At 45.0% G+C, this 22089-nt stretch overlaps 1 protein-coding gene across 1 annotated transcript in view; it reads left to right on the top strand.

Annotated features, from left to right (window-relative positions):
* The window catches only part of LOC138292333 (retinol dehydrogenase 16-like), a 161085-nt gene that overhangs the window by 86611 nt on the left and 52385 nt on the right, over positions 1–22089 (top strand). Inside the window, exon 2 of the mRNA XM_069230884.1 lies at positions 21110–21435. Coding sequence (XP_069086985.1) covers positions 21120–21435 — 316 coding nt within the window. The 5' untranslated portion in view covers positions 21110–21119. The remainder of the gene's footprint in view (positions 1–21109; positions 21436–22089) is intronic.

Below are 22089 nucleotides of genomic sequence, written 5' to 3'. Positions count from 1 at the left end.
AAATATGTGAGCAAGAGTCCAACTATGACATTATATATACTTATTTGAAAGGGCTTTCAGCAAGCTGTCTTCATCTAGTGGTCTGTTAGTGTGTCATTCACACTTTGCTTCCACCCACTACAGCTTACAGCATGAGGAAGAGGTTCAGCCCACTTCAGCCACTGGGTAGCTTCACTATAAGTGACTGCTTTTGGCTCTTTCACAAGATGCACACCTCACAAGGTAATTCTCTTCAGTGGCAGTGTTTTTGGTTTTACTTTATTACTCAGGTGTTGCCTTTGTTTTTAAATTCTGACATGACAGCAGGGCGCTTTCTACCAGCTCTTCCATGTGGAGCTCACAGTACATTCTAGCTCTATCAGTTCATATTTCTGCTAGTGGTAAAATCCTTATCACGTGGCCTTTGTGATTTTTCTTTCTTAAGTACTTTGGTTTCTCAGCATAACAAATTCCATTTTAAACTGTTTTCATGAAGTTTTGAATTTTTAGAATAAGTGCAATGAAGTGCATTTACTGTACTCTTGTATGTTATTCGGGTATGTATTTAAATTGAGGTCTATGGTTATATTTTAAGCCAATTTAGTCCATATATGCCGTTTGCACTGCTTTTTAGTTTCCTTTCAGTGTTCATATTCTACCTTTGCAATTCTGTCTGTCTGCACAAGCCTCCCTGTGGAGCCGGTGTCTATCTGTGCAAGCCTCTCTGTCTGTGCCGGCTTCTCTCTCTCTCTCTCTCTGTTAGCGCAAGCCTGTCTCTGTCTGTCAAGCATGTCTGTCTGTATAAGTGTGTCTGTCTGTGCAAGCCTCTGTCTGCCCATCTCTGTGTCTGCGCAAGCCTTTCTTTCTGTCAAAGCCTTTCTGTCTGTCAGTACAAGTCTGTCATACTGTGCAATCCTATCTGTCTGTCTGCCTATGCAAGCTTGTCTCTGCAAGCTTCTCTATCTGTGAAAGCCTGTCTGTCTAAGCCTCGCCATTGGTCTGCCTCTGTTTGTAAGCCTCTGTCTATCTGATACGTCTCTCTATCTGTCTGTGCAAGGCTCTCTTTCTGTCTGTTTGTGCAAACCTATCTATCTTTGCAAGCCTCTCTGTCTATGCACGTGCACCTCTCTGTCCAAGTATCTCTCTGTGACTATCTGTGCAAACCTCTGTCTGTGCATCCCCCTCTATCTGTCTGTGCAAGCCACTGTCTGTCTCTGCTAGCCTTTCTGTCTGTTTGTAAGAAAGTTTTACAAAAATATTACAAAAAATCATTAGCAAAGGCCAGAGGCTGGCAGTCCAAGGCAAACCAATTGGCCTTGTAGGTCTCATGTTAGCCAAGGTATTGTGTTTTCCACAGCTATGTGTATAACAAAGCTACTTTTAGAGGTTTTATGGCCCTCATTATGATCTTGGCGGTTTTCTGTGCTGGCGGTCAATAGATGACCGCCAGCCCGACTATAATGTCGGGCTATAATGACCGCCGACTATAATGACCGCCGGCCCAGCGGGGAAAAGGGCTGTAACATTGACAGTGGCTCAGATCAAAATGGAGCCGCCGCCAATAGCGGTGTGCGGCAGGTGCAGCGGCACCCCAATGACCTGCGCGATGTGGCACTGCACAGGGGCCCCCAAATTGCCCCAAGATACCCATGCCGCCAGCCTTTCCCTGGCGGTGTGAACTGCTGGGAAAAGACTGGCGGAATGGGTATCATTATCCGTTGCCCTGTCGGATTGGAATACACCGCCCGCGCCAGCCTTTCTGCTGGCGGTGGCGGTGTATTCCACCATGGGGTATAGGGCGGATCATTATATGGCGGTCTGGTCCGCCATGCCCGATGGCGGTATTTTCCACCGGCATGGCGGCCCAGACCACCAGGATCATAATGAGGGCCTTAGTCTATATTTTATCCATTAGTCTGTTATTGTGTCAATTTCGTTTTTTCCAGCCACTGCAGCGTGCAACATGGGGCAGTGGGTTAGCACACATCAGCCACTGGCTGCTTCCCTAACAATGAGGTTATGCACAAATTATGACAGAGCAAAACAAGAATTGCTATAGCCAACAAAATGGTGGGCAATGGCAGACCTATTGGCTGTGCCAATGCTTATTTAGGCTTGCTTGGATGCCTACGCATTTGCTGTGTGTGGCAGACTTGGAAGCATCTTGTGTGCATGCCATGCTAATGTCTTCTGAAATGTTCTTCTGAATGTTTTCACAATTGCCTACTTTCAATTCCAGTTTTAAAATTGGAATTGAAAGTACACACTTTCCTCCAGTATTCAACCTTTGCCTCAGCAGCAAGTTGTGAGTGCCCACAGAATCAACATCAGCTGGAAGTGCATTCATTTTATTACTAAGGTCTCGCTTTAGGTTTGTAGAACATTTAACATGTTCGTTTTTATTAGGTCGAGCGCACAAGCGATTGTGACCTGTTGTAATTACCTGTGGGCTTTTAACCATGCCCACCACTTTTACATGTTTGTAAAACTGTAAACTTCGCACTTGTATAGTGCACTACTCACCCGTTAGGGTCTCAAAGCGCTGTACGCATACTGCTCTGGAACCCCTCCTGGCTTTGCCCTATGAGGCTCCCACTCCTGGGCAACCCCCAGGGTGAACCCAGGCATCCAAGTGCTGTCAGGGCCGTTGTGGAGATTAGGAAGCTATTGCCCAGAGTTACAGAGTGGGACCCATTGAATAGATGAGGTACTAAGGCGAGAATTCGCTGGTTCAAAGGGAATTGAGCCCAAGACCCGTCGAGGCAGAAATTGAACAGTGGTCCTGGGCGAGACCTCTGCATCAGGGTATGCCGCTCTAACCATTGTGCCACACTTCTCCACCCACTTCGTGGGCTTGCCTTTCAAATACCCCTTGATGTTATTGGTAAATGCTTTTCTTTTTTCCCGCCTTGGAGCGATTTTATTACCGCCCTGGAGACGGACCCTATTACATGGATTATCGCACAATTGCAGATACGTTTTATGTCAGTGAACAACTTTTTTCTTTGATGTCCTTCGTGCTCATGCTCGTGGCAGCAATGACGCTTTGAATCGGATCGCGCTATTTGTTGCAATCAAGCGTACACAGAGGTTTATTTATAAATGTATTTTTAAACTAAATAGGAGCCTGTAATGCAGCCCATTGTGCAGTCCATTGTGAGAGGGACGTTTTTCCTCCTAATTATGTGTTTGGGCGTTTCTCTCACTGTGTGAAGCGACTTATTTCAAAAGGTGTCAGGCTTGTGAGGCTATTGTCTCAGTGTCTTTTCATGTAATTGTAATGGGTCAGAAGCCATAGTCTTAAAACTGTCCCATGTTTTAATTTAAGCAGCCCCGTGTGAATATTATGCATGACCATATGGCACGACACATAGATTTCAGCAAAGGAAGAGAGGAACCACACCAATTTCTTTCTAGTGTTCAATCACAGGGGTATCCGGGGACTCTCTTTTGTAAATCAATCAAAGTATTACCCCATTAGCTGCTGGGCCTTTCCCCCACAACCAGTGCTGAGCTCTTTTTTGGCTATTTGGGGTAGTTTGCGCTTAGGCCCCCAAAACTTATTGTCCACATCAGCTATCCACACCAAATTTGCGTCCTTTTTTCCAACATTCTGGGTAGTGTAAAGGTACCCAGAGTTTGTGGGTTCCCCTTGAGGAGACCAAGAAATTAGCCAAAATAAAGCTAAAATTTGTTTGTTTGTTTTTTGGAAAAATGGGAAAAAGTGCTGCAGAAGTAAGCATCTTGTTTTTCCCTGCAAATGGCATCAACAAAGGGTTTGCGGTGCTAAAATCACCATCTTCCCAGCTTTCAGGAACAGGCAGACTTGAATCAGAAAACCAACTTTGTCAATACAGTTTTGGCATTTTACTGGGAGATACCCCAGTTTTACAATTTTTTGTGCTTTCAGCCTCCTTCCAGTTAGTGACAGAAATGGGTATGAAACCAATGGTGGAACCCAGACAGATAAACATTTCTGAAAAGCAGACAAAATTCTGAATTCAGCAAGGGGTAATATGCATACATCCTTCAAGGTTTTCCTACAGAAAGTAACAGCTGAAATAAAAAAATATTGAAATTGAGTTAAAAAGCAGCCATTTCTGCCTGCGTTTTCTTCTGTAACTTTTTCCAGCTATGGCAGATTTTTGAAAGCAATATACTGTCATGTCTGATGGACTCTTCTGTTTGCGGGGATACATATTACCCAGAATCCTTTGTAAACTCAACATTTGGCAAAAAAACACTTTTTCCTCACATTTCGGCAATAGAAAGTTCTGGAATCTGAGAGGAGCCACAAATTTCCTTCCACCCAGCATTCACCCAAGTCTCCCGATAAAAATGGTACCTCACTTGTGTAGGTAGGCCTGGTACCTGCGACAGGAAACACTCCAAAATACAATGTGAACACATCAAATTTTTCTAATGAAAAGTGCCCTGTTTTTTGCAAAGTGCCTAGCTGTGGATTGTGGGCTGTAACTCAGCCGGCACTTAGGGAAACGTACCAAACCTATGAATTTTTTTCAACTAGACACCTACCGGAACCCAAGATGGGATGACTTGGGGGGCACTCACCAGATTCTATTACCCAGAATCCTTTGCAAACCTCAAAATTTCGGTGATGGAAAATTCTGGAATCAGAGGGGAGCCAAAAACTTCCTTCCACCCAGCATTCCCCCCAAGTTCCTCAATAAAAATGGTACCTCACTTGTGTGGGTAGGCCTAATGCCTACGACAGGAAACGCTCCAAAACACAACATGGACATATCACATTTTTACATTGAAAAATGACAGTTTCAGCCCGAGAGATAACTGCGGGCTGGAGACTATTTCCAGTTGTCTGTCCCTTCTGGGGTTTGCATTCAGCTGCGTCACTTCTCCGATTCTGGGGCCTAACGAGGCTGGGTCTGCTCGAATTTCTGCCCTTGCTGATCGATGGATAATGGGGGACTGTGACTATGTCTGGGCAGGTTCATTTGCAGTAGCTGGATAAACACACACTCTTGTATGATTGTAAATATTCACTAGCAAACTGCACATAGTTTACACACTGGAAACACACAAAGGTGCACTCCTGCTGGGGCAAGAGAACATGTTTGTTCCATGGTGAAAGAGTGAGGAAAGATCCCAACGTGTGATAGTGGCACAGAAGTCGCGCTCGGTGCTGCTGGATGTATTGGCCGCTCAACTCCTGCGGGAACAGCTGGTGCTGACGGCGCTGGAGCTGCACACGGAGCTGCTGGAGACCGGCCGTGAGCAGCCTCGTCTGCGGGACTATTTCTCCAACCCGGGGCATTTTGAGAGGCAGAGTGGCTGTACTCCGCCCGGAGCTGGCCCCGGGGGCTCTTTAGTGCCGGCCGGGGGGGCCCGTGAAGCCGTACACAGTGCAGGAGCAGCCGGTGGAGGCAGCCTGAGGAGAGCGGCGAGACAGGGGCTGTGCAGCACCAGTAGAAAAAGCAGCTGAGGCCCCTTCGGAGCAGCACGGGAGCCGCAACCCTGCCCCCCAGAGCCAGCCGGGCACTAGCAGCATGGCTTGCAAGTCAAGACATTTTGTGAACTGAAGGAGCTGTTGGCTTGCTCTGTGGTTGACTTCGTTCAGATACTTTCACTGGAGAGCTGACTCCTTCAGGGGGGGACTTGAGAGGGACTACATATCCCAAGCTGCTTTGAGGCCCCAGGAGGCGGACATTTTTACCTGCACCTGCACCCACTTGACACCAACGAGTGCGATAAAGCGCATGGGGACACCTCGCTGCGCGTTATGCGCTAAAAGACTTGAGAGGGACTACCTATTCCAAGCTGCTTTGAGGCCCCAGGAGGTGGCCATTTTCACCTGCACCGACTTGACACCAACGAGCGCTATAAAGTGCGTGGGGGCACCTTGCTGCGTGGGACGCGCTAAAAGACTTGAGAGGGACTACATATCCCAAGCTGGTTTGAGGCCCCAGGAGGCGTCCATTTTCACCTGCACCTACTTGACACCAACAAGCACTATAAAGCGCTTGGGGGCACTTTGCTGCGCGGGATGTGCGAAAAAACTTGAGAGGGACTACATATCCCAAGCTACTTTGAGGCCCCAGGAGGCGGCTGTTTTCACCTGCACCCACTTGACACCAACGAGCGCTATAAAGCGCGTGGGGGCACCTCGCTGCGCGGGACGTGCGTGGGCAAAAGCCCGGGCCAAGGGCGGGCTCGTCTACGCCCGTCGGAGCCCGGAAGAGGCTGGGCTGGGCTGGGCCACCCCCCTAACATTGACTATTCAAGTAGGCATCATTGATTTTAGCTCTATGCGCTATTGCCAATACTGTGCCATCCCGTAGGTTGCACCATTATACTGATACTCTATAGAACGTTTTATCACCAATAACCGTCCCAGATGGGTAAAAGGAAAGCAATAGAGGCTGGGGCAATGGGCTGTGCTAAAAGCTAAGCGGAAAAGACACAAGCATGCAGCTAGTAACTGCGTTATGGACAGAATTGACTCTTTTTTGGGTGAATGCAAGGATATTTTAACTACTCCTCATGGAAATAATTCTAACGGCACTGGGGGGGGGAGCACTCCCCAACCAATAGGAGGGCTGGCCCAAAGAAAATTGCTGAAATCTTCGTGAAACGCGGCCAACAAGACAAAGCCACTACAGAACAGGGAGAGGGCAGGAATGTTATCACCCACACTGCTCCATCTCTAGTGAAGGAGCTACCACTGGACTCTAACGATTTCATTCAGCGTAGCAACCGCTTTAACCTGCTAATTAACACCCCTGAATCACATGACGACATCGACCCAGGTATCACTGTGGATGGGTTAGCACCCGCAAGCACATACTCCACTCACATTAACCCACAGCACATTTAATGCATACAAGATTTAAAAAAGGAAGTACTAGAACTTAAGCTCATGGTTAACTCCTTAATTGCAGTAGTAAAACAGTTAACTCTTGCAGATGACACGACCACCATGAACCTTACCCAGAGCCCAACCCTACCAGGCCCGTGACAAATCTGCCCATTCTTTCAGCACTCAGCCGTGATGGCCTCGTCCCAGTTGCTGCTAAGACTAAGAACTTACTCCAGCCTCCTTTGCACAACAGTTTAGGCGCAGGAAACACACTAGACGACCATCACAAAATCCCCAAACTCATGAGCAATACTGCCCCAAAATACTCTGCACAGCCTGCCAATAATTGGTCTCAATCAGGCAATGTAGTTCTAATGGTCAGCATCCCCAAATTAAACACATCGACACATAAGGAAGGGGCAGACTCTATTAAAAACAAGGCAATCCATTGGATTCGCCATGTAAGAGGCTGTCGCTTTGTAATACGCGAGGACATAATCAATGTAGCAAGATGGCCAGACCCGGGAACACATTTTGACATTTTAAAACTGACACTCAAGGACGGGACCATGGTGGACAATTTGGTGGCCCTCGATGCAAGAACAAGCCCACCTGCACATTCGCGCATCCAGTTCAAATACCCTAGGCCACTATGCACTACGGGGATCGTCCGAGCTACTGCCCAGCAAAAAATTTATCCACCCTTGGCGAGAACGATTGACTTAAAGCTTCATCCAAAACCTATGCTGAAATACCACGCAGCCAACTAATATCAATCACCCCCAGGTCTGCTGCAATCCCTAACACTGCCAGTGCAAGTATTCTCTCTACCATTCACATTATATTCCCCAAGACCTTTGACAGTTCACTGTGCAAATATGACAATACTGCATATTTCATCCTGCAGGAATACTACCCACCAAATCAAGAACAAATAGCTAAGCCTGCAAGCACTTCCCCCACCAGGGCCAGGCCAGCTCCACTAGAGGAACATCACCACTCATCCCAGGTCTTACTGACCAATATGGGTAATGATCCACTTCTTCCGACTCAACCACACCTGCCAAATCAACCTTTGGCAGCTAATCATGCAAATACCAGGCATCTAGACAGGATAGCTCAACCGCTCACTGGGGTACGACTTGTCTCATGGAACGTGGCAGGTTTGAAATCTATACTCCCTCTTCCATCCTTCACCTCTTTTATTGATGAACATGACATATGTCTTCTTCAAGAGACATGGTCAACCGATACACTTTTTCTAACAGGCTATTCAAACTTCCATATCCCTGCCGTGCCTAGTACTAGAGGCAGGCCTTCAGGGGGCTTGACCGTTTGGATCAGAACATCACTTAACTGTCATATATTACAGCTACCCACCGACTCTCCCGACCTGTTAGGTCTTCCTTTATCATTTGGGCCTGACACTGTTGTGAAAATTTTCAATATCTACACCCGAGGGGTCGGGGGGGGGGGGTCAAGTCTCCAAAACCCTTTGTGACCTGGCAGCCCTTTTGCACAACTGCCCCCGCCATCATAAAACCATTGTGGCAGGTAACTTTAATGTCAAATTCGAACCTCTGGACTGGGATGATCTCAGGTCCACAGACGAGGAGGATCGATCTTGGTCTATCCCCGCCCTGTCCATTCCACCCATCAACAGATGGACGCAGGTTGCTGTCCAAGTTAAGTCACTGACCATGGAATTTGGGCTCAGGGCGTTAAATGGCAGAACCAAATCAGACACCAAAGGCCATCACACATTCAACAAAACCAACCACACCAGCAGAATCGACTACTGTCTATTCGACATAAGATTATGGCCCCTAGTCATCGATATGACGATTGTTGAAAGAACTGAAAGTGATCATAATCCTCTCTCTGTTCACACATTAGCTTTGGGCGACTGCTCGCCCATGATTAACTCCTCAGTAGCAGCACCAGAGGGTATCAGCCTGGCTAACGACAAACGACATCTAAAGTGGGACAAGATTGTGGCTCGGCCCGCACTCATCAACGCGGCCAATAACACCCTAAAGACTACATTAATGAACCTAGAGGTGGGTCCCGCAATCCCCTATAAGGAAATAAGTTTAATCCACACCTCATGCTTCAGGGATATTGCAGCCCACTTCTTAGTATCCCCAGCCCATTATGGCAAGAGACCCATAGGTAGGCACCGCTGGTTCAATAAAATGTGTCGGTCCCTAAATAAGCGCTTAATCCAAGCTATTAAATCCAAGGATGCCACTGCCATCCTCCTAGCTAGAAAGTCCTACAAGTCAGCCATACGCAAAGCCAAGCGTGACCAAGATGACAAGTGGTGGACAGCACTTAGTGACGCTGTCCGTGAGAGGAACTGTAGTGTGTTCTGGTCCCTGGCCGCGCGAGGCCCAGAAAGCAGTGGATTGGACATTACAACCAACATTGCCCCGAAGGACTGGGTAGATCATTTTAGCAGGCTGTACTCCCATGACCATGATAGCCCCACTCCTGTCCGCATGGACCCCTGCCTAACTTACTCCCAAGGCACCATAAAACGTTGCAGGGCGCCTGGCTCGGATGGTGTCCCAGCAGACCTGTTCTCAACCGACATAGCATCCTGGTCAAGTTACCTCACCATCATAGCGAACGCTATAGCATCTGGGGAGCCTATCCCAGAGTCATGAAAAGGGGCTATTGTTATCCCAATCTTTAAAAAGGGCGACAGATCACTTCCCTGCAACTATAGACCAATTAGTCTAATTGACTGTGTGCAAAAAGTCTTCTGCCACTGCCTCTTGGGAAAGATCGAAGACTGGATGACCGAACATGATATCCTTAGTCCTCTCCAAGCCGGTTTCCGGAAGAAAATATCTACCACTGATCAAGCCCTCAGGTTCCTATTTCTATACTGGAAAACAGTGCTTATTGGCAAAGGGAGCCTTTATGTAGCTTTTGTGGATCTAAAGACTGCTTTTGACCTAGTACCTCGCAAACAAGCTATGGGACAATCTCTCCCGAATGGGAATCCCGGAGCATATCCTAGCAATATTGATACGGCTCCACGAGGACAACTACGCACGAGTTAGGTGGGACAACAAAGGTCAACTAACTGATAGAATCCATGTATCAAGGGGTGTGCGGCAAGGGTGTGTCCTCGCCCCGACCCTCTTCTCTCTGTATATCAATGAAATTGTCCCTTCCCTGAGTGGGGGCAGATGCACCATCACTTGGCACACAAAATTCCTTGTCTTGCTCTTTGCAGATGATACTCTCTTGATATCCAAGACCCCTAGTGGACTAAGGAAACTCCTAACGTGTTTTGAGAAATTCTGCTCAACGTGGGGGTTTGAAATCAATGCCTCTAAAACAAAACTAATGACCCTTGATCCCCATAGATCTTTTAGAGGGAAGTTTACACTAGAGGGCACCACACTTGAGAAGGTGGGCATTTTCAGCTACCTGGGTATAACACTGACTGACAACATGTCTTGGAAATCACACATAGGAAAGCAGGCCTTAAAACTAAAGCAAACAACAGGGGTACTATCAAAAAACTTTCACCTCTCACACACAAAACCAATTCACCCAGCAATACAGATATACGAAGCCCAGGCTGTGACCTCAGCACTTTATGGGGCCGAACTATGGTGTTATGCTAAAATCCAAGACATAACCATTGCAGAGAACAACTTCCTGAGAAACCTTGTGTCCCTTCCGCCAAGCACTCCACTGTTCCCCCTTTATAAGGATCTTTGCATAAAACGCATAGGTCATAAAACCCGCCTACGCCCTCTGCTATACTGGCGGCGTCTCTGGACTACTCCTGAGCTTGAAATCTTTACTGAAGCCCTGCAGGTCATTTTAAAAGCTGATCATCTTCACAGAATCCCCTGGCCTCGTACATCAAGGGGTCATTCTACTCACTCGGGCTAAGTGAACTTTGGAATTCACCAACCACCTCCGGCTTTCCCTCGAAAAGCGTATTAAAGAAACTATATTGGCAAATGGCAGATCACGAAGATATAGGGGCTGCACTTCACACTACATTATCCTGTGACTTTGTTAACTTAAAAGAGACATCCAAGTATGAGGCTTTTTGGGACATAATCACGGTCCCAAGGTAAAGGAAACTGTACTTTCAGCTCCGCATTGGAACATTACCATTAAGACTTTTCACCAGCCGCTGGTCACACAATGAATCAACCGCCTGTCCAGCCTGCAAAGCCCCCGTCGAGAATCTCCCTCACGTCCTTTTTGTCTGCCCTGCGTACACCGCCTCACGTAGGAAATGGCTGGCCCCGGCATGTAGACTGCTGGGCGTCTCCAGCTCTGAAATAGCCCTGCGAATCCTCAGATCAGACACTAGGCCAACGCTAGTGATCGCCATTGCCACGTTCCTCGGAGCTAGCTGGTTTGTCAGAGGGAAATTCTTATCTGTTTAATGATTCTAACTAGACTGTCCCATCACACTGTGTGAGTGTATTTTATCTTTATTCCATTTTATCATTTTATTTATTGTTATATTTATTACCTTGTGTATTTATTTGCATTTATTGCTGCTATGTGCTTTTATTTCTCTTGTAGCCGAAATAAAGTTTATTTGACTTGACAGTTTTTTTGTAAAGTGCCTAGCTCTGGATTTTGGGCTGTAGTTCAGTAGGCACTTAGAGAAACCAACCAAACCCACACATTTTCAAACTAGACACCTAGGGGAACTCAAGATGGGATGACTTGTGGGGCACTCACCAGGTTCTTTACCCAGAATCCTTTGCAAACCTCAAAATTATTTGGCAAAACAACCACTTTTTCCCCTCAGATTTCGGTGATGGAAAGTTCTGAAATCTGAGGGGAGCCAAAAACCTCCTTCCACCCAGCATTCCCCCTAAGTATCCCAATAAAGATGCTACCTCACTTGTGTGGATAGGCTAGTGCCCGCAACAGGAATGGATCACACAAGGGTCAATGGTAGTCCTTGCATGAGGGCTACTATTAACCCTGAAGTGATCCATTCCTGATGCAGGCACTAGGCACAGGCACACAAGTGGGGTTGTGTTTTTATCAGGACAAGTGGGGTAGCACATGGTGGTAGGAATTTTGTGGATCCCTGCACATTCCTGTAGTTTCTGTGACGAAAAAGCAGGAACAATAGTGTTTTTAATCAGCATTTCAACTTTGCAGAGTATTCTGGGTATGAAAACTTTGTGAAATCCAAACATGCCACACTTCCATGGACTGCCCCGGGTGTCTAGTTTTCAGAAATGTCTGGGTTTAGTAGGTTTCCCTATATGGCCGCCGAGCCCAGGACCAAATACTCAGGGGACTGTCTTACAAAACCAGTATGTTTCGTGGTAGGTAATTTTGATGTCTCCACAATCCGTTTTGGGTACTTCCCTGTCACGGTCACTTGCCCACCTACACAAGTGAGGCAATGTTTTTCTCTGGAGACTAGAGTCACATTAACTTACCGCTGCCAGACAAGGGCCCATCACATTCATACGTCACATGACGGAATAAGTTTAACTACATTTTACCATCTGTCAAGTAACTGCCTCCTTCTTCCTAAACAAACCTATACTAATGACTCCCATGACTGCCACCTGAGGCTCAGGAAGACATGTTTTTTATGCGCCGATAGCGCACTCACTGTGCTAAATCCAACACTTTCCAGTTTGTGGATTCAAGTTGGGGGTGTCCGAGGATGCTGTGCGAAGCCTATTCCTCTAATTGAATGAGCATAGCTACCTTTGAAACTAAGGCAGGCATGCTGGGGAATTCTTGTGATGTTCCCTAGAGAGAAGGTCAGAGGCTATGAAAAAGGGTAGTGTTTGGCACACAAGGTAGTCCATGAGAACGTAGCATATGTCCCAGCCAACATTATGTGCAGTGCTGTGACTGTAATGCACTTATCAGATGGCAAAGTGAACATCTACTAAGTTCTGATGGATGATGAACATGAAAAGCAGGCCAAACACTGACCCAGAACTGTCATTGTCCTTCATTGCTGGGATGGCACCAATGGGTTTGAATCCATAGGTGTAGATGATGTACATCTGTACTACCTTTACTATCTGCCTTCTACCTGTGCAATATCCCTGTGAAAGCACACCTACCATAAGTTTTCCTTACCCCTGCATGTTTCTGTCCTCATCAGAGTCCTGACTAACCCTGTATAATATCCAAGTGAACCTCTACTAATACCTTCTACCATTAGCTACTTGAAGCTCAAGCAAACATGTCTTTCATGTGCCATCAGCGCACTTACTGTGCTAAATCCAACTCCTTCCAGTTTGTGGATGCAAGCTGGGGGTGTCTGAGTATGCCTTAGGAGGCCTATCCCTTGAACTGAGCGAGCACATCTACAGTTGAAACTAAGGCAGACATGCTTGTTAAGAAATCCTAAGATCTCTAAAGTAAAAAGTCAAACAAATATCCTGTGGGACTCATTCACCAACATTTCTACTTTTGCTTTGAAAGTGAAGCTACAAATTGAGTTTGCACACTTTCAAACAAGTAGAAATGTTGGTGAATATGTCCGACAGGACATTTGTTTGACTTATTACACTTACTCTGGTTCTAGTTGGCAATCATGGTGGTCCTTATGTAGCATACATAAGTTCCCCAAAACGCACTTCAAAATTCAGTCATGCCTTTAACATTTTGCCACACAGGGTACTCCATGACAGTGTGGCATATGTTCTGTCCACTAGTATGTGCAGTATGGGGACTATAATGCACGTTAATTGAACAGAACACTTACCACGTTCTGACGGTAGATATTGGTGTCATGCAGGCCATAAGAAAGTCCATGATTTCCTGACGTAGATGAAGTAACATTCTGTGGCTGCTTTGCTAACGAAGCAGTGACCCATGGGCATTCGGTATTCAAGCACAGCCACAGAAAGGATTACCCAATGGCAGCTCCACCTCATTCGATTTCCCAGAACTTTGCTTTAGTATGATACAATGTAAAACAAGTAGGGTCACAGAGGCCGGGTTGATATGGGCATTGGGGACAGTAATGCTTCAGCACACTTTACAGCGATGACATGGACAATCCTTTTTGGGTGTTTTAGGAATACGATCAGCAAAGTGTCGCTTCTGCAGCCTTGTCACATTCTCCAGAACATATGAGGCTGCTGCTTCTGTAACAGCAGTGAGGCTTTCAATTGCAGACAGCTAGAAATCAAGGAAAGTCATGAGTTTTTCTGTGGTTGTAGGACAATAAACAACATACGCATTGTATATTGCCATCTGGATCAGTAGGATAAACAGTTTCTTGTACCAAGTGTGAGTTTTACAACATGCATTGTATGGTTGAAGAGCCTGGTCGTTCTTGTCCACTCTGCCCATGTACTTATTGTAATCAAGTATACAGATGGGCTTGTGGACTTCGGCCATCTGACCTGAAACCATGATGGGGGAAGTGCTCTCATCATGAATTGTAGTGAGCACGTATACATCACGCCGAACCAAGAATCTGACTGCAAGCAGATCGTTGGAATGCAACTTAGTACGCTGGGATTTCTGGAGCTTGTTGCAAATAAGCTCCTGTGGGAATCCTTTGCTGTTACAACGAACTGTACCACAGGCCACAGTGCCAGCTTTGTAGAGCTCACTGAACAGCTCTATACCTGTATAGAAATTGTCCACATAAAGGTTATAACCTTTGTGAAGGGGTGGCTGGACAAGTTCCCATACAATCCTACCTGTGACCCCTAAAGCGGTAGGGCAACCTACAGGATTTAGGGTGGAGTCCTTCCCTGTATACACTCTCAAGCTGTACACGTAGCCAGAAGAGCACTCATACAGCATGTACAGCTTTATGCCATAGTGAGCTCTTTGTACAGGATCAAGGACTCATCGACTGCTATATTCTTTCCAGGAGTATAGATCTCTGGAAACCTGGCAGACAAATGTTTCATGACAAGCCGAATTTCGAAACAAAATATATCACTTTTTTATATGTGAGGTTTCCCTGGGGGCCGATCGTGGCTCCCGGGAAACAACACATGTAATAAAAACACACAGAGACACTCTCTACATCACTTCTGTTTTTACACCTGTGTGTTTTCCATGGGGCCGATTGTGACCCCATGGCAAACTACCCATGTTTAAAAAAGTGCCCCCATAGGAGGTGACACCAACATTTTCATTTTTGTAAACAAATATTCCCCGGGGGTGCAGGATTGCTTCCATCGATGCCTCCCTGGCATCTGGGGAGGCCGTTTTGGCCTTTATTTCCCCACTGGAGTGGGGAGAGGACATTTACCTGCTCCTCCACTGCTCCGGTGGGGATAAATGTGATGTCAGCGCTCTGATGTCACAGATGGGCGGGAGGGGGGATGGGGAAGACGCGGAAGTTCTTGCACCGGAGGATTTTTAAAACCCTTCCTCCCTCGCGTCAGCCACTGGTTGTGACCCGCACCAGGGAGGGTGTGCGGGCATCGGCCAGTGGCCAACATCCTCAAATATGGGGTTAAGCACACCTCTCATTACAATGTTTAAACGGCAATATTTTGGCCAATTTCAGCATTTTACACACTTGACCTACACACATCACTTGAATCATGGATAGTTACGAATTTGAAGTGCCTGATGTGGCTGGGGAGAAAAGTCACCTGTCTCCTTGATGTGCAACTTAAAGGCATTTGTTTTCCTGCCATCCGTGCCCTTGTTTTACTTTGATGCCACAACCTCTGTACTGCTCACTCCTAGTGTGTAACCTCCGCCAAAACATGCAGAGAGGCAGGAGCAGAGAACAGTAGCTACTGCCTCTCAGCCCCTTCAGAAGCGAGCTTCTACCTCTTGCACATTTTGTCATATATTTTTTTTAACGGCGATCTTTGAATTAGCAGGTACGCAAAATAAATCTAATTAATTCAGTTCTAATTTAAAAGATTTCACTTATGTTAATTGTTTCTATTTTTATTATAATTCAAATCATAACAATTAATCATAGGATTTGCTTTTTTATTTGACTCTGTGTCCATAATATGTGACAGCATAGCTTAATTTGTAAATAATCACATGCTGGTGCCTAAATCTTTCCTTTGCAACGCACGGCTTCTGCAGTTCAATGAGGGTACTGAGGCACCATATTCTAAATCCATCTTGGGAATTTTTAATATATGTACAGCCACTTTTAACCCCTTTAGTGGAGTGCTTAATTTGTAAATGATCGCATGCCAGTGCCTAAAGCTTTCCTTTGCAACGCGCAGCTTTTGAAGTTTAATGTGAATACTGAGGCACCATTATTCTAAAGCCATCTCAGACATTTTTAATTTATGTACAGTCAATTTTAACCGCTTTAGCTCGCAGTGTTTAATTTATAAACAATCATGTGCTGGTGCCTAAAGCTTTGCTTTGCAATGTTCAGCTACTGCAGTTCAATGTGAATACTGAGGCACCATTATTCTAAAGCCATCTCAGGCATTTTTAATATATGCACAGCCACTTTAACCTCTTTAGCTCACTCTTGCAGTGCTTAATATGTAAACAATCACGTGCTAGTGTCTAAAGCTTTCCTTTGCAAAGCACGGCTGTTGCAGTTCAATGTAAATAATGAGGCAGCATTATTCTAAAGCAAACTCAGGCATTTTTAATATATGTACAGCCACTTTTAACCCCTTTAGCAGAGTTCTTAATTTGTAAATAATCATGTGCCAGTGCTTAAAGCTTTCCTTGGAAGTGTGCAGCTTTTGCAATTCAATGTGAATACTTAGGCACCATAGCCTTCTTGGGCATTTTTAATATATGTGCAGCCACTTTTATCCCCTTTAGCTCAATCTTACAGTACTTAATTTGTAAATATTCTTGTGCAGCTGCCTAAAGCTTTCCTTTGCAATGTGTGACTGCTGCAGTTTAGTGTGAATACTTAGGCAGCATTATTCTTAAGCCATTTCAGGCAGTTTTAATATATGTACAGCCACATTTACCCCCTTTGACAGTGCTTAATTTATAAATAATCACGTGCTGGTGCCTAAAGCTTTTCCTTGGAGCACGCAGCTATTGCAGTTCAATATGAATACTGAGGCACCATTATTCTAAAGCCATCTCAGGCATTTTTAATATATATGTACAGCCACTTTTAACTCCTTTAGCTTGCAGTGCTTAATTTGTAAACAATCACGTGCTGGTGCCTAAAGCTTTCCTTTACAATGCGTGGCTGCTGCAGTTCTATATGAATACTGAGGCAGCGTTATTCCAAAGCCATCAAGCCATCTCGGGCATTTTGAATATATGGACAGCCACTTTTAACCCCTTTAGTGCAGTGCTTAATTTGTGAATAATTATGTGGCGGTGCCTAAAGCTTTCCTTTCCAAACGTGTGGCTGTTGCAGTTCAATGTGAATAATGAGGCACCATTATTCTAAAGCCATCTTAGGCATTTCTAATATATGTACAGACACTTTTACCCCCTTTAGCCCATTCTCGCAGTGCTTAATTTGTAAATGATCACATGCTGGTGCCTAAAACTTTCCTTTGCAACGCACGGCTGCTGCAATTCAATGTGAATACTGAGGCACCATTATTCTAAAGCCATCTCGGGCATTTTCATATATGTACAGGCACTTTTCACCCCTTTAGCTCACTCAGAGCTTAATTTGTAAATAATCACGTGCATGTGCCTAAAGATTTCCTTTCTAACACAGAGCTGTTGCAGTTTAATGTGAATACTGAGGCACCATTACTTTAAAGCCATCTCAGGCATTTTTACTATATGTACAACCACTTTTAACCCCTTTAGCTCACAGTGCATAATTTATAATTACAGTCTAATGCCAAGCGTTTGTTTCAGTAAAAGGTTTTTATTGCATTCAAATGATAATTGTATATATTTTATCATTCTCTTTTTATTGCAATTATGATCATGATTCAGACCAACTTAACATCCTTATCCTTACTACACTATGACTGCTTGAACACTCAGGATATGTTTGGCTGACCCTTCTAGTTTATTTCTCCTATTACCATTCAGTGGCTGTTTTGTGTCTTTTGGGGAATTGTGTTAGCCAGCCAGCAACTCTGATGGTGGAGTGGTGGAAATGGTATTCTATTGGAATAAGTAAGGCAGATTTAAAATAGGATGCTAACTGGCACCATTTTCATTTATTTGCTGCAGATAGAGGAATAAGGTTAATTGAAGTGCTTTAGTTATATGCAGGGCCACTGTAATTATGTGGCAGGAAAAGACCAAATTATGAGGCAGGGTTGAACGAGTTATGTGGCAAGAAAAGTTCAGTTATGAATTTACAACGCCAGTAGCTCTAACTCAAGCAAATGCGAGACCTATTGCATTGCAAATCCTTGTTTCTGTTCTGAGTTCGCTCTTGTATGTAAGAAGAGTAGATATCAGCTCCTCATTCGTGACCTCCATAATGGAGGAGGCCTTTATATCTGGGTGAGAATGAGAATACAGGGCGGTCTCCCTGCCCACCTGTTGAAGAGCAAACTAATTGGTCACTATTTTTTGTATAGGTTTATTTGGTGGTATTAGGTTGGACTTTGTGTTAATATGTCGTTATCATGTCAACAAGGGGACTTACTCCAGGTAGTCACTATGATTTTGTGGCTGTTTGGAGACCGCCAGATGGCAATTATTTCCCTTATCCTGGGCTGAGAGCAGACATTAATTCTAAAGCGCTATAAGGAAGGTCATCAACCTAAGCTGTGCTTACCTGCACAATTAAATGTCTACTTTTCAGGGCCCCTCACCGAGATTTGCAGTGAGGCACCTCTCAACTCGAAAAAACATTGGGACCATGGGCCCATGGGCCAAGCCATCAGTCGGGGAAGAGCTGCCGTGGGGGGGGAGGGAGTTACCCCCGCCACGGTTGGGGACGCTGCCACACTAATCCATTTTCTCCCACCAGCAGCACCCCCTTACCTCTCATGTGCTTAATTTCTCTAGTACCTCTGCCTCAGTCTTGTATCCTCTCCTTGAGTTTGCCGTCTTCAGTGTCTTAAGCATCCAGGCAGAAGCCTCCCCCTCACTTCTAGTTGTTGACGCAGCATCGTGTGCTGCAGCACAGAACTCCCTTGCCTATAGTTATTTCACTCCTCTCAGCCCTCCATCGTATATGTTATGCCGTGCAGATTTGTAGAGCACTATCCCCCAGGAGGATATCTTGGCGCTGTGATGCAATGAGCGCGCTGGGCAATGGCATTTCTAGCAGTGATTTTTAGGAAGTATACAAACTGGGCCACAAATAAAATTGGTGGGACCACTTACAAAGTGTTTTTGTAAAGTATGTGTGTGTGTGCGTGTATATATGCAGCCTACACTTACACATACACACACACATAAATATATATGTGCATAAATGTATCTTTTTCAATTTAATTTAATTGTTATACAATTATTCATAATTCATTTATTTCACATTTAAAAATGTCCTCTAATAAAAATATTTTAATTTGTATTTTTAGGGTAGGTAACGCTAACTATATTTTTTATACTATCTCCCTAAAACTTGATAACTCCTTTTTACCCTATAAGCTACTCTTCCCCAAGCCTTAACATTTCCTTACTTCCCCATACACTAGCCATAGCCATCCTGGAGCCCTAAAAACTCTTTACTACCCAGACTTACATCCCATTCCTGAGCCCAACAGGCTCTATATTACCCCTGTGCACTGCCCATCCCTGATCCTAGGACTCCTTCCTATACCATACATGATACCTATCCCTGAATCCTAAAAACTCCTTCTGACCCCTATACACTACCCAATGCTGAACCCTAAAAAACGATTCCCACCCCTATTTAAACTTTAAAAACGTTCAGTATTACACTTAAATTTTCATGTATGTGTTACATTAATTATGTATTACATTTAAAATTAAATACCTTGAATAATGAGTTATTGTACTTAAGTACTGCTTATATTTATTTCAAAAGTAATTGATTTAAATTACCATTAACATGTTAATGCCCTATCCTTAACAATATATGTAAAAGAATTAAAACGTTTTGTGCAGTAAAGACTTGCGATGTAATGATTGTCGTGTAATGACTCCTGATGCAGCAGTAACATACCACAATACACTCTATCCCAAATCTCCTAATCCTTATTCCAAATTCTGAGGCCAGTTAACAATCCCATTTAGGTTTTAAAGCTATGGCTTGCCATGCTAGTGATACCTGCTAATTAGTTGTGCACTCCTTACCACATCACCAGCACATGCCTGACCTTTAACCAGTTACCACTGAATTCAGGTAGCAGCAACATACTCATGGAATGCCTCCCTGGACAAGATCCAACACAAACTAAGGGCCTCATTTAGAAGGCCCCATCAGCACACTGCACCACCGGAGTGTCATGTTTTTTTGATGCTCCGGTGGAGCAGTGTGCCAGCCCATATTTACAAGGCCATGCAAAGCCACCTTGAGTGTTTTTTTTAAGCCCTTGTAACTATGGGCCCCTTTCATGCATAAAACTGTGTGAAAGGGGTGTTCCATGGGTGTTGCATTGGGTGTTTCCACACAACACTCATGGAACGATAAGGAATCTGACGCTTTCCCAGATTTACAAGTCTGGGAATGCATCATATTCCTATGCCACCTCAGAGGTGGCGTAGAAGTGGCACAACGGGGATAAATATATTTATTTCTCCCCATTTATTCCTCTTTCTATGTGTGCTGGAAGGTGGAAAACACCTTCCAGGACAAAAACTGTCACTCCCACAACGCAGGCATCCTTGCACCATGGTGCAAGGGTGCCTGCATTGGCACTAGGCAGCAGTCTGCACCAGCGCAGGGGGAGAGAACAGAAATGCATCATATCTTGTAGATAAAGTCCATGTCTGCCCTTTCCCGGTGGTGCGCAGTGTTGCAGCAAGACACTTGCTGCGCCGCCCTGCGCCTCAGGGCTTGTACATAAGCCCCTTTATTTCTTACCCTTTACCGGCAAGCATTCAGCTAAAGAGGTGATGATTATAGCCCACAAAATCCCACATGTGGCAGAGCAGCAAAATATATTGAGGTCTGCAAGGGGTAAGGTTGGAAAGCAGATGGGATGGTTGGTGCTGGTACATGTGTTTTGCCAGTACTGCAAAATCAGGGTTGTTCCTCAAAGTATGATTGAGGCATACTGACAGACCCAGATATTACCATGGTGGTAAGGCAGTTTCAAATACCCCTTTTCTCCTCTCAAACGTCTTTAAAAGGGCTTTGGAAGAGCTTGACAGTAGCAGCCCTTTGAAGCAAAGTCAAAGTGAATATGTCCTCTACTACTGAACGCTTGTCCAGCTTGGACAGGTCTATTTGAATACACCTCACTGATGTTCTTTTCATTTTCTACTGTTTTGCAGCTAAAGATTCATGATGTGGCTATACCTGGCAGGCCTGCTGGGCCTGTACTGGTTCTTTCGCTGGTACAGAGAGCAGCAGGTGGTTCCGAACCTCATGGATAAATATGTGCTGATCACCGGTTGTGACACTGGCTTTGGAAACCAACTGGCACGGCAGCTAGACAAGCGTGGTATGCGGGTGCTTGCAGCATGTCTGACACGAAAAGGAGCAGAACAGCTGCAGGAGGCCACCTCCCAAAGGTTGAGGACCATCCTACTGGATGTCACCAACAGCAAGAGCGTGACCGCCATGGCACAGTGGGTGAAAGAACAAGTAGGAGACAGAGGTAAGGATAAGAAACCTTGTACTCATTTCAGCAGATCTTTCATCATCCCAGCTACAGGGAACATTGTCTCAGGGTGGATAGGACTGGTAACTGCTTTTACATTTACGGAAAATGTAAGGCAGGGGAGTCGACTGTGCATGTCGGTCACTCAAATCTGGCCAAGACTCTAACATAACTTTGTGTCCACAAAGTCCAAGATTTATCTTTTAGTCTCAATGGTAATTTTAGGTTTGGCATTAGGTAAGACCTTTTGATTTTATTAAACTCATATTTATAACACACATACTTAAAAGGGCTTTCAGTCAGCTCTTCATCCGTTGGTCTGTTGATGTATTGTTCACATTTTTCTTCCACCCACTGCAGTACACAGAATGGAGCAATGGGTAGTCTACTTCAGCCATTGTCTAACTTCTCTTTGAGTAACTGCATTTTGCTCTTTCACGAGGAGGACATCCACACACAAGGTAGTTCCCTTCAGTGCCAGTGTTTTTGTTTTTACTTTACTATTTATGTTTCTTTTGTGTTTGGATCCTCTTGTAATAGCAATTGTGTTGTAATGAAAAGTTTCTTTCTTAGTAAGTAGAGATCGGGTAGCCAATTGACATGGGAAGAGGTTGTAGATGTATTGAAAAGTTTACAGGATAAGTTTCAACT

Source organism: Pleurodeles waltl, chromosome 4_2 (genome assembly GCF_031143425.1).
Source record: "Pleurodeles waltl isolate 20211129_DDA chromosome 4_2, aPleWal1.hap1.20221129, whole genome shotgun sequence".
NCBI classification, from domain to species: domain Eukaryota; kingdom Metazoa; phylum Chordata; class Amphibia; order Caudata; family Salamandridae; genus Pleurodeles; species Pleurodeles waltl.
The sequence above is the reverse complement of the archived record's forward strand: the minus strand, read 5'-3'. Positions and strand labels throughout refer to the sequence as shown.